We start from the raw sequence: 12,104 nt of genomic DNA, 5'->3' as shown, positions 1-12,104 counted from the left end.
CATGGCTCAGACTACAGTGTTAAAAATCACGTATTTATGCATTAAACCAGTACTTATTATTGTTATGTTTTTGCCAACTTTGTGCCAGGTATTTTAATAGGTACTAAGGGATAAAAAGATGCGGTTCCTGCCACCAAGTCAATCACAGTCAAGTTCTGTGTGTTTGAGAAATCAGGGCTTAAATCTTAAACGAAACTTCCATTTCTTTTTATCATTGCTGCATAGTCCATTATATTGTCTTTCAGGGAGCAGTACAGTTTTTTATTTAGATGCCTTTTACATAAACAGGAATATTGATTCTTGAGCCCTAGATCGGAGAAAGAGAGAGCAATTGAGAGTTAGGACTTTAATTATTTCAGATGTCTTCCAGGAACACTTGTATCCCTATTTTGAGTCTTCATTAGGATTCCCTGCTTCTTCATGACGCGGGACTCTTAGACTGAAACGTTTCTAGAACACGTCAACTTCACTTGTGGGCACTGTGCCTTTCTACATGATGCTGCTGTGTTGGAAGAGGCATGTGTCTCTTCTAGTGTATTTGCATATGAGTTCATGGCATTATTTTCATTGCCACTCATGTGCCCACTCTTTTGACCATTGGACTGTTCTTTTTAGCTTTCATCATTGGAAAACTTCTAAATTTTTGTCGAATTCTGTACTTTATATGAATTTCTGAAAATCACAGAACTAGTCATTTTTTGAAGTGGCCACCTTTTCCTTACTTCTGCTCTGGGTTATTATATTCTTATAATATTATAATTACTATATTCATTTTTCCACTTTGAACACAGTAATGGGGTTTCCCATTAAAGTGTGTGTGAGTATGTATAATTGTGATATTAGAAAATCAGGAATTCTGCTTTGGAAATTTGAATACCTCATATTATTGTTAACTAGAATTTTTCTCAGACTAGTACAGAGAGCAGATACCACTGTTTTAGAAAAAACATGTTTTTGGCTTTATTGATCTGTGTGAAGTAAGTAATTTTATCATGTTCTTAGGAGACCTGAAATAAGAGATTAGAGATGAAGGTAAGGTCACTACCTATGAAAAACATGTAGTTTTTCTTTTTTTTAAACATGTAGTCTTATAACTTTTTTTTTTTTTTTTTTTGCCTTTATGATGTTTGTGTTTTTGACAGAGAAGAAGAGCTGTCCTGCCACAGACCCGATATGTGGAGCTGTTCATTGTCGTAGACAAGGAAAGGGTAGGATTGGTGACAGTTTTTCCTCTTTTTCATGAAAAGCAGATGAGAAGTGAGCATCTCATGAAGGAAACAAAAATATAATATATTTGTATTGATTTTTCTTTAATGTAGTTTTAAAACTAAAATGGCTTTTTTTTCCCTTTAAACATGCTTGATGTTCATAACCCCACCAGAAGCTGAATGTAGCAAATGAGAATATCTCTAACTATTTTTTACTGGTGATCCCCGCCCCCCTGCCGCTGTTCTTCTGGGTGATTTGCTTATGCAGAATTTCTTCAGTGAAACTGTATTGCCCTTCAGTTAGGGTCATCTTTTCAGATGACTTTAAAGGACTGTGATGACAGCCCAGCTAATCAGATACTGCTTTGTTGCCTAATGAAATTGCTTTGCCTTTTAGAATTTCAGTTAACTTACATATACTTCACTTTAAGTGACAGAAACTTCTGGGTCGTGGCATGCTTTAGAAGGGAAGAGAGGAGAATAGTTGATTTTAGCATTTATTATTAATTTCTGTGTCCAGGATAACACCAGGGATTTTCCTTATTCATATTTAAGAATCGTGCTTAATTTAGCTAAGAAAAGTAATGGGTCTGTTTTAGCATTTACAGGGTTGTCAGTTTTAGATACAGCTGTTATATAATTTAACATAGATCATTTGAAATGTTTTGTCTGATTTTTACTTCAGCTTTGTTGTTTGTGTGAAAAAGTGGTTTGTAGAAACTTAGCAATATTGGCGTTCCTTTCTTATAAGCTGCAGTTTAGAGGCTTTTTATGGTTAAAAAAAATCCTTTATTGTACATAGGTTGGAAATAAACAAGCTGTATTTATTAGCAGGTAGAAATGTATTCAGATTTGTTCATTATAGGTTCATTACCCTCAAGTGGTAGAAGGAAAAAGCACAAGGAGTGTGACCAAGCATGAACTTTATGCCTGATAAAGGATAAAAAGTTTCTGGAGATTGTTGGACAAGTGACAAAAATAGAGATTTGAAATGTTTTTATCTATTACTCTTTCCAGATAGATTTGTTGTGTACTGGTGGAAAATGGTTCAAAATAAGAATGATTCCATTTTAATCAAACCGTATCAGATATATTACATTTTTTGTTTGTTTAGGAGAATCATGATAAAATGCCTGACTGATGAAAGATCTGATATATTCTGATATTAATGCTTTTATCTTAGAGCAAAACCATATATTCTTTTTAAAATTTTCTTTTCATTGGTTATTTAGTTGCTTGTATTAAAATAATGTTAAAATAGACATTTGGATTTAGCCAGGTCTTGAAAAGAATTGGTCATATCAACTGTTTGTTTTAATGTAGTTAAACTTTTAAATATATATTTTGTCTACCTATAATGTCTCTGTTGGTGAACATTGGTTAATCTTGAGTTATTAATTTAGCCGAGAGTTTAGAAATTGTTTATTGGTAATGTCTTTAGTCTAAGAGTCAGGAGATCTGTAAGATTGTTTTTATCCCTTTATCTGTACATTTTGATTGTTTTAAACACTACCTTTATAAAATGTTTGAAAACATTTTTGCATTAAAATGAATAAAAAATATTAAAGAGAATTCATTTTAAAATTATGCTAATTTGGAGCAAATAAAGACTTCAGTATGTTTTCCTTATTCATTTCACACTTGAACCTGTTTTTCTTCTTATTTATCACTGAAATGTATTCTTTAGATTTGTTAATTTGAAAGGCAGGTGAATGTCTCAATACCTCCATTTTGAGTTCAGAAGAAATATTTGGGATTCTTACCTTCATTATAACAGATTTTAGAAGTTTTTTTCATAAATGACTTTGGTGAAAATGATTTTCCTTTCTTGCTTTTCAGTATGACATGATGGGAAGAAATCAGACTGCAGTGAGAGAGGAGATGATCCGTTTAGCAAACTACTTGGATAGTGTAAGTTGTGTTTTCTATTATCGGATTATTCTAGCCTGTCTTTTCACAGTCTCAGAACAGAATTTAAAAATTGTCTCATTTTGAGTTCTGATTATCCTAAGGACTCAGTTTTTTAGGGGTCTGTTTTCTAGTTTGTTTTATAACATTTTTTATGTTTGAAAGAAATTGTAGAAAGGCTGAGACAAGTAAGACATTTCATATTAGCATCTATTTTATCCTTAGTGTAGAAAGGGTAAGGAACTTTGGCATTTACGAAAAGATCTTTGAATTTCAGAGTGTGAGAGGAAGAGCAAGAGGGAGGGAGGGAGAGAGAGAAAAATTTGGTGTGAGACTTTGTAGTTCATTCATCCAGTGGGAGTTATTGAAGAATTAGATGCATGTTGTTATAATTTCATCTATAAGCTATTTCCCTGATGTGAATATTAAGCATAATAATAATGAGGAGGACAGTAGTGTTCTATTGAGCATTTATAATATGCTAGAAACTGAGCCAAGTGCTTTACATTTATTGCCACTTAATTCCTCACAGTATCTCTGTGAAATAAAAATGAGTTCTGTAGTGCACTATCTGAAACCTTTGGGGTACGTGTAATTAGAATTTTAGGTAAAAGTTTAGAAAGGCAATATGGTTCACCATGTGTTGTGTAACACCTCTAACAGACCTTCTGGTAGCTCTTTATAGTCAAACTCACTGATATTCCTGTAGTGAAACATATGGATATTTACATTAAGTGAGGTACCTACAAACTATAAATAGATTTGCATTAGTTTAGGGCAATTTGGAAGCCAGATTTACCAAAAACTTAAAATTTTCAGTTTGTCAGATTTTGGAATGGAAGGTAAAAAATGATCTTGAACTTCCATTACTTTTATTTTATGGATGAGGACTCTGAGACCCTTGAGAGGTTAGAGTCTCATTATATTGAATGAAATGTATTTTTTGGAGGGGAGGAGTCCTGTTTTTAATTTAAGTCGTTGTGTTACTTCATCTTAAGTTAAAAGAGATTCTCATATTCTTTAATATATTTTATATACTTTTATTTCTGTTTTCTTCCTAGATGTATATTATGTTGAATATTCGAATTGTGCTGGTTGGACTAGAGATTTGGACAAATGGAAACCTTATCAACATAATTGGAGGTGCTGGTGATGTGTTGGGGAACTTTGTACAGTGGCGTGAAAAATTTCTCATAACACGTCGGAGACACGACAGTGCACAGCTAGTTCTGTAAGTGATTTTTGAAAAAGTGCTATTAATGAAATGGTCAGAACAGTAACTTTTGCCTTTTTTTAAATTAGAATCATATTTTCTTAAGGTTTTTGAGCATTTGTCTGAATAAGGAGAGCTTTGTGTGAAACCCCATGATAAGTCACAGTATGATAATGAGACTTACCTTCTGTGTTGGATCCCCTGTCAACCTTAATTCCATGTTGTTCTTCTTTCTTGGCTTTTACTCCTTCACCTTGGTATGGCGTGTTTTCTCGTTTCTTCTTGTGAAAGAATATATGGAAAGAAAAAATTTTGACCTCTTGCATGTCAGAAATTGTGCTTCACAGTCTCAGAGTAGAATTTAAAAATTACCTCTGTGTGACCTCTATCCTAGGGCCTAAGTGACTCAGTTTTTCAGAGGTGTGCTTTATAGTTTGTTTTGTAACTTTTTTGATTATTTGGCTGAGTGTAAAATTCGAGGCATGAAGTCTTTTTCCGTCAGAATTTTGAAGGCATGGCTCTGTTGTCTTTTGACTTCCGATATTACTGGTGAGACGCTTTAACGCATTCTGATGCCCGATCCTTTGTGGGTTTGTTTGTTTTCTTCCTTCTCTGAAAACTTCTAGAATCTTCTCTGGGTTCCCAGGCTTCTAAATTGTCCTGATGATAGGCTTCAGTGTAGATCTTTTATCACTCATTGTGTTGAGTTCTTGGTGGGTAACTTCAATCTTGAAACTGACGGCCTGCAGTTTTAGGTGTTTTTTTCTAATTATGTTGTAGATGATTTGATCCTCTTTATTTTTGTTCATCATTCCTTCTGGGGTTCCTTTTATTTGGTTGGCCATTGAGTTTCTTGTGCTTGTCCTCTAATTTTATTATCTTTCATTTCCTTTCTTTTTGTCTTTTGGTTCTACTTTCTGGGATAGTTCCTTAAATTTCTCTTGTAAGCTTTCTGTTGAGTTTATTTCTGCAATCTTATTTTTAATGTTCCCTAGATCTTTTTGTCCCCTTCAGTATTTTTATATAATCAAGTTCGCATTTCATGGATATAATAATTTTTTTACTCTCTTTGGAATCTTACTGATATTTTAAAATTTTCTTTTATATAGCATTTTCACAGTACCATAATAAAACCTAAACTTACATAAATCACTTAATACAAATACAATCCAAAACTTACAGCAAAATCCTTATTTAAAACTATTTAAAACATTTTATCCTTCTTAAAATTTTCTGGCTTGAGGGATTGCAGTGTTGAAGGCCTTAGCCTGCTGCAGCCTTCTTTGCCTGGCAAAGCAATAAAGCTATTGTTCCTCTTTATCCCCCACCCCCCAACGCCCTGCCCCCCCAAAAGTCTTCTAACTTGATAGGCTGGCTTTTTGCAGAAAAATGTTCTAATTTATATATTTTTGCCTCCCTCAGTGTTGATGGTACCTAAAACTCATAATTTTTTTCTGAGGAAAAATTTCCCTTGTTGTTGGGGTTAACAAATCAGCCATAATACCTGGCTTGCTAAAATGTAACACGGAGGCCGCTGGAGGCAGGGAAGGTTTCCGAGAAGGGCGTAGGCCTTGGGAATGCCTGAGTGACCAGTCTGCAGTAGGAATGCCTCAGGGAGTTCCCCCAAGCTTTCTTAGCCCAAACAGCCGCCCTGTGATCTATCTAAGAGATGTATGCATTGTCCCCCTAGGCTATGTTTAGCAGAACTCCGAAAAACCTGCAAATTAGCATATCATATCTTTCCCCTAAACAGATTCTCCTGGTTCCAGTAAGACCCCTTGTTACACATCCATGCTTGAGAAAGAGTGATAAAGATTTATGAGTATCCTGAAGGACCAATAAAGCCCAGAACAAAGAAGAGCAAAGGGTCTTCCTCTCTGAACGTTGACCCCCTTGCCTTCTTTCTCTCACAGCAAAGTTTGGAGTAATCTTTCATCCGTTGATACAGGGAGTGCTGGTCATTCCCGGCACCCTCGATTTTATTTTGTTTTCTTTTGCTATGTGAGTTAATTTAAAGCAAGGCAGTGAAAATGCCAAAGTTGATTTTTATAGCCCTGTAATCACAAAGGCTTGGTCCTGACCTGTTCACAAATGGCCAGAAGGAATAAGCGTCTAGTACATGCCTTGCCCAACCAAACCTACCAAGCTGTCTTGTCTTTTCTGTCTGGTATCCATCTGTCATGTAGAGGCATTTCCCAAATGTCTGTCTGATGATCCCTAGTTGTGTTTTTGCTTAAGAATGGGTTACTAAAGAGCCTTTTAGAAGCATTGAGTATGTGAGTAGGGCCTGGAGATTATGGCATTAAGTAGAGGGTGATCTGGCTCAAGTGTTTCCCTGGCAAACCCCTTATGTCTGTATCTCTGGTCCTCTTCTCCTTGCTGGTCAGATGCCCCAGGGAAAGATTTATTCATTCATTTATAGTGTATTTATTAGGTGTATACCCTAGGCACTGGGGATAGCAATGAATAAAGAAGACAAAAATTCTCTATTTTTAAGATGTTTTAAATTTTTAAGCAGGTTTATTGAGGTGTAATGGATAAAGATTAAACTGCACATATTTAAAGTGTACATTTGGATGAGTTTTGACGTATGTATATAGCCATGAAACTATCACCATGATCAAGATAATAAACATATCAATTCCCTCCAGTCGTTTCCTTGGCCCCTTTGTAATCCAATCTCTTCTCCTCTCTAAAAAAAAATTCCTTCCCCAAGCAACCACTAATCTTTTTTCTTTTAATTTCTTTTAATGTGAGTTAATTTTCATTTTCTAGAATTTTCTGTAAGGGAACTCATCCAGTTGTACTGTGTTTGTCCAGATGAAAATTCTTGCCTTCATGGAGTCCATATTCTGGTGGAGGAGATTAGCCATAAATGAGATAAATAAATGTGTATAATATATTAAATACTAGTAAGTAGTAAGGAGGAAAAATAGAGCAGCGAGGGTAGAAGTAAAAGTATAGGAAGAGTGTAACTAGACTTATGGTGGTGAGCATTTCATAATGTGTATAATTATCCAATGACAGTGTTGTACACCTGAGATTAGCATATTAATAATATCAATTAAAAAAATGGGAACATGACGTATTGGTCTGCAGTGAATGGAAATTAAAGAAAAAATGACTGGCCGTTCCCTCTAGATAGTTTGAAAAGCGCTGCCTGAGATGATGCATAAGGCTGAATTCTCCATTTCCTTGCCTTTAGTTTAGCCACGGAAGGCCAAGGGTGGGCATCTGACTTTCTTATCTGAAGGAGTTGCCTGCCTTGGCTTGCTAGTGGAGGCTGGTACAGAAAGAACTGTCGTGAGCTTGGACATGTCACGTGGCCTCTGTCATCTATAAATTTTTGATAATGGATCTAGATATACAACTAGTCTTGGGTTCTAATTTTCTGTTGTCATGTGAAGGAATAAGTACCTCATTTTCTGTAGGTGCATGTCTCCCAGGAAGGTTAAGGTACGACCAGTGAAGCTCATATTCTGACTCAGACAGAGTCCAGGAAATGTTTGAAGAAACTTAGTAGCCAGAGTTTTTGTTGAACTGTAGGCTCAGCTCCTGGTGGCCTGAAGACAGATTTCTTTTCTTGCATTTCTCCCTAATTAGAATGTGCTTACCCGGCTACAGGATGGTGTAGCTGTTAAGGATGGTAAATGTGGAATCAGAAAGCATTATGTCAAACCACAGCTTGGTGACCTAACAGCTGAAGATACAACTTCCCAGAGTCTCAGTTTCTTAATCTGTTCAGTGGGCCCAATAATTTTTATCTAGTAGGGTTTCAGGATCAAATGAGATTATTTTTGTAAAGCACTTGTGAAAGCTTATAGAATATTTTAAGTACTTTGTATTTTTATTACTATGCTTTTCTATTCAATAAATAGTGGAGCACCTGCCAAGAAAAAAAAAAGTATTGGAGGAGTCAGGTTGGTGTGGTGAGGGAAGGCCTCAAAGAGAAGACTTGTGAGTAAAGACTTGAAGGAGGTGAGGGAATGAGTTAGGAGTATTTACTGGACCAAAGAGTTCCAGGTGGAGAAAATAGGTCTTGAGAAACAAGTGTGTCAGGGATGATTGTCTGGGAACCATATGGAGGCCATTGTGGTTCTTAGGTTCCCTGTGCTCCCTGCTCTGCAGCCTCTGGTGTGTGTTATGTTCACTAATGTGTTACCTGTCTCTCCTCATTAGAATTTTTGAATAAATAAATATAATGCATTTTAGGAAGATTTTTCATCTAGAGGGTAGGAAAAAAAACTTGGTTTGGTATCTAAAACATGTCTTTATTTGTCTGAAAAATGAGTTTGTGATATTAATCTTATTCTCTGAGAATAAAAAAGAAATAAGACTTAATTGTATTCTGATTTTAAAATGTCAATTATCTTTGCCATTTTTCTCCCAGTTTTGGTAGGTTCTACCAGCCCAGTTTAAGCTTACTCAAAGAAGTAAGAGCAATGTGTTCCATTCCCCCCCACCCCCAAGTACATTTTCTAACTTTTACCTTGAATTTTCATTTAGGAAGAAAGGTTTTGGTGGGACTGCAGGAATGGCATTCGTGGGAACAGTATGTTCAAGGAGCCACGCAGGCGGGATTAATGTGGTACGTTTTTTGTTCTTGATATTTAACTTTGGATGTTTGCGTTAGGACAGTGTCAGGCATCTGACCACATACTTCCTCCCCTGGTCCTTAAAACAATATTTTGGGTAGAAGTGATAGACGTGTTCTTTCTTTAGAAACTGGATTAAGTTTTCTAATGTTATGTGTTTATTAGCTTCTCACTTTTTATGGACAAGGAAATTAAAACCCCATTTAAGAAAATTAAATCAGAACCATGAATCTGTTTTCCCATAAATCATTGCGAATAACTTATTAGTGCTAAAGTAATTGGTCTGTTGCTTAAAGGATTTGTCTCCATGTCATATCAGTTTCCTGGTGAAATGTATGAAGACTGATGTTGGGTACTTGATTTATCATAAAGACTTTCACCATCATAGTGATTAATTTCCTTTTGTGGAAAAAGTAGTGAACATATCCTTTTTGTTCAGAAACCTAATTAATACTTTCCTGTGTTTGGGGAGTTTGGGCAAATCACAGTGGAGACGTTTGCATCCATTGTTGCTCATGAGTTGGGTCATAACCTTGGAATGAATCATGATGATGGCAGAGATTGTTTTTGTGGAGCAAAGAGCTGCATCATGAATTCAGGAGCATCGTGAGTAACTGAATTCTTTCTTCTTGTTCTTCTTAACATGATATCATAGATAAGTGTTTCTTAAATTCTGTGATGTACTCATGTCTATGTTGAAAAATTAGTCCTGGCTCCTCTGAGATTAATTACATGATACACCAATGAGAAGTCTGTTTTTTAATTAAGTAAATGATTCCAGAGAGCTTTAAGAAAGAAACATTTGTATAGGCACAAGTATGTGGCTACACTCTTGTGTAAATTGACACACCAAAAGAGTATAAGAACATGGAAAAATTTATATCTGAATTAGGAATTAGGAAAGCGTTTCTATTAGATGTAGTGCAGGTTGGATTAGATTGAAAGACTGTATGAAGCATTTACTCATAAATCCCTTCTTGAGAAAGTGCTTTGTTGTCACTTAAATAGAAGTCTTGACATAGTCCTACTAACATCTCTACTTTTATAGATAAAGGTGAGAGGCAAGACAAAGAGGAAGAGAAAGAAGAGCTAACATTTATTGAATATTATTTATTATGAATATTATTTATTAAGTACATTATTATGCACTTAAAATGCATTAATCTTTAATGCTCAGCAACCTAAAGAGATGTGGGTATCTCTAGTTAAGGATAAAGAAAGTGAGGTTACACATCTAAGTAAGTGGTGAAGCTGGGATTTGAAGTCAGGAAGTCTGGGTCCAGAGCCTGTGATCTTAGAACCCCTTCCTTTGCCGGGATTCAAAAGTAATTACAATAGAGGATCTACAGGTGAACAACACCACTGGGTCCTTGGGCTTCTTTTTGATGTGGATTTGTTGTAAGGGAACAAGGTTCCTGCCTAGTAGGCAGTAGTGCTAAGCAGAGAGCTAGACGTACACAATGCGTATGTGAGTAGAAGCTGAGCTAGAGAAAAAATTAGATGTGGAAGATGTTCATTTTTTCCAAACACAGATGAAGATTTCCTATGAGGACTAGCCATAGCCCCAACTGTTCATTTCCTTTCCTACCTCCCTCATGTTCCTGGAGCATGGAAAGAATAATAAAAACTGCTGTTAGCCAGCTCTTTATCTTCAGATCTGAAAGTACAATTCTAATTAAATCATGGTAAAGGAAAGCACTCAAGTAGAATTTGCTGCAGGATTTACCTGTTTTTGAGCAAATACTAGGCTGAAAAATAGATGCGGAAGAATTAGAACAGGGTTCATGAAAAAAAAACTATACTTAATGAAAAAAGTAATTATATTCACAAGAAAAGTCATATGTTTGTAAAAGATTTCCTGTAGGAGAGGGAAGTAAATTTAGCATTTGCTTTGGCTGGGAGTGAAGTTGAGGAAGACATGAGTTCAGGGAACGAGAAGTGAATAATCAACCATGAGATAAGACAGGAGACTAAGGTGAAAACAGTGGTATGCGGACTTAGGAAAGGAATGTCCTGAAACAGTGCTAGAGTGGAATTTAAAGTGGTGTAAGAAGCAGTGAAGAATGGACCCATACTTTATTCATTCACTCATCAAGTATTTATTTATTTATTCATTCATTTTTTAATTTGATTTTTTTAAGTTTTTTTAATTTATTTGAGAGAGAGTGAGAGAGCGCACACATGTGTGAGCAAGAGCGGGGCAGGGACAGAGGGAGATGGAGAGAGAAACTGAAGCAGACTCTGCCCTGTGCACAGAGCCTGACTCAGGGCTTGATCTCAAGACCCTGAGATCATGACCTGAGCTGAAACCTAGAGTCAGATGCCTAACCAACGTATCAGGTATTTTTTGGTGCTGACTAGGTGTTAGGCTTTGTTTTAGGCGCTTGCAGTATATCAGTGAATTAGGTAAAGACTTGCCCTTAATGGAGTTTACATTTTAATGGGGGAAGACAAACTAGTAATGTAATAAATACATCTGTAGTAGAGAACATTAGAAGGTGACAAGTGCGATGGAAAATAAAATAGAGCAGGATTGGAAGATTGGGAGGGCCAGAATTGGTGGTGGTGGTGATGGTAGAGGTCAGGTTGCAGTTTTTAGATTCGTATTGTCAGGGTAAGCTCCTTTGAGGTGATATTAGACCAGGTACTTGAAGGAGATGAGTAGAAAGCTGTGTGGGTCTCTGTGGGAAGAGCCAAGTATGAAGGAAGAAGTATGGTTATGATAGACTGTTTTTCAAGATGGAAAAAATTACAGCAGGTTTGTATGCTAACAGGACTAATTTAGTAGAGGGGTAAAGTTGGTGATCTAGAACAAAGAGGGCCACATTGCTATAGCTGACCTTAAGTGGGTGAGGGCATGGGATCTGGGGCACAAGTGGACGGGTTTGTTCTATTGGAGCTCAGGGTATCTGTAGTAATAGGAATAAATGGATGTTGTTGCTGGTAGACGGGTAGTTGTGCTGGGAGTCTGTGGTTCAGTTTTGTCAGTGCAGTAGGAAGGAGGTTCATCAGCTGAAAGTTTGCGGGGGAGCTGTTGGGGATTTCAGGAGATAAGACAAGGTATGAAATAGTTGCGTGGTAGAATGGGAGAATAAATGGAGTAAAGTATGTTTCCTGGGCCGTTTTAAAGGGTCACTTGAGATTCATAGTCCTGAATTTTAAGTGAGATTGGTTTGGGGT

General features: G+C 36.3%; 1 protein-coding gene across 1 annotated transcript in view; it reads left to right on the top strand.

Moving 5' to 3' along the window:
* ADAM9 (ADAM metallopeptidase domain 9) overlaps positions 1 to 12,104 on the top strand; it is a 137,001-nt gene that overhangs the window by 30,002 nt on the left and 94,895 nt on the right. Inside the window, exons 7-11 of the mRNA XM_045779375.2 lie at positions 1,143 to 1,208; positions 3,048 to 3,119; positions 4,178 to 4,347; positions 8,836 to 8,917; positions 9,397 to 9,530. Coding sequence (XP_045635331.2) covers positions 1,143 to 1,208; positions 3,048 to 3,119; positions 4,178 to 4,347; positions 8,836 to 8,917; positions 9,397 to 9,530 — 524 coding nt within the window. The remainder of the gene's footprint in view (positions 1 to 1,142; positions 1,209 to 3,047; positions 3,120 to 4,177; positions 4,348 to 8,835; positions 8,918 to 9,396; positions 9,531 to 12,104) is intronic.

The sequence above is a fragment of the Ursus americanus genome, chromosome 27 (genome assembly GCF_024610735.1).
Source record: "Ursus americanus isolate L20-20 chromosome 27, mUrsAme1.1.p, whole genome shotgun sequence".
In the NCBI taxonomy this organism is placed as follows: Eukaryota; Metazoa; Chordata; class Mammalia; order Carnivora; family Ursidae; genus Ursus; species Ursus americanus.
Note: the sequence above shows the minus strand (reverse complement) of the source record. Positions and strands in the feature narration are given on the sequence as shown.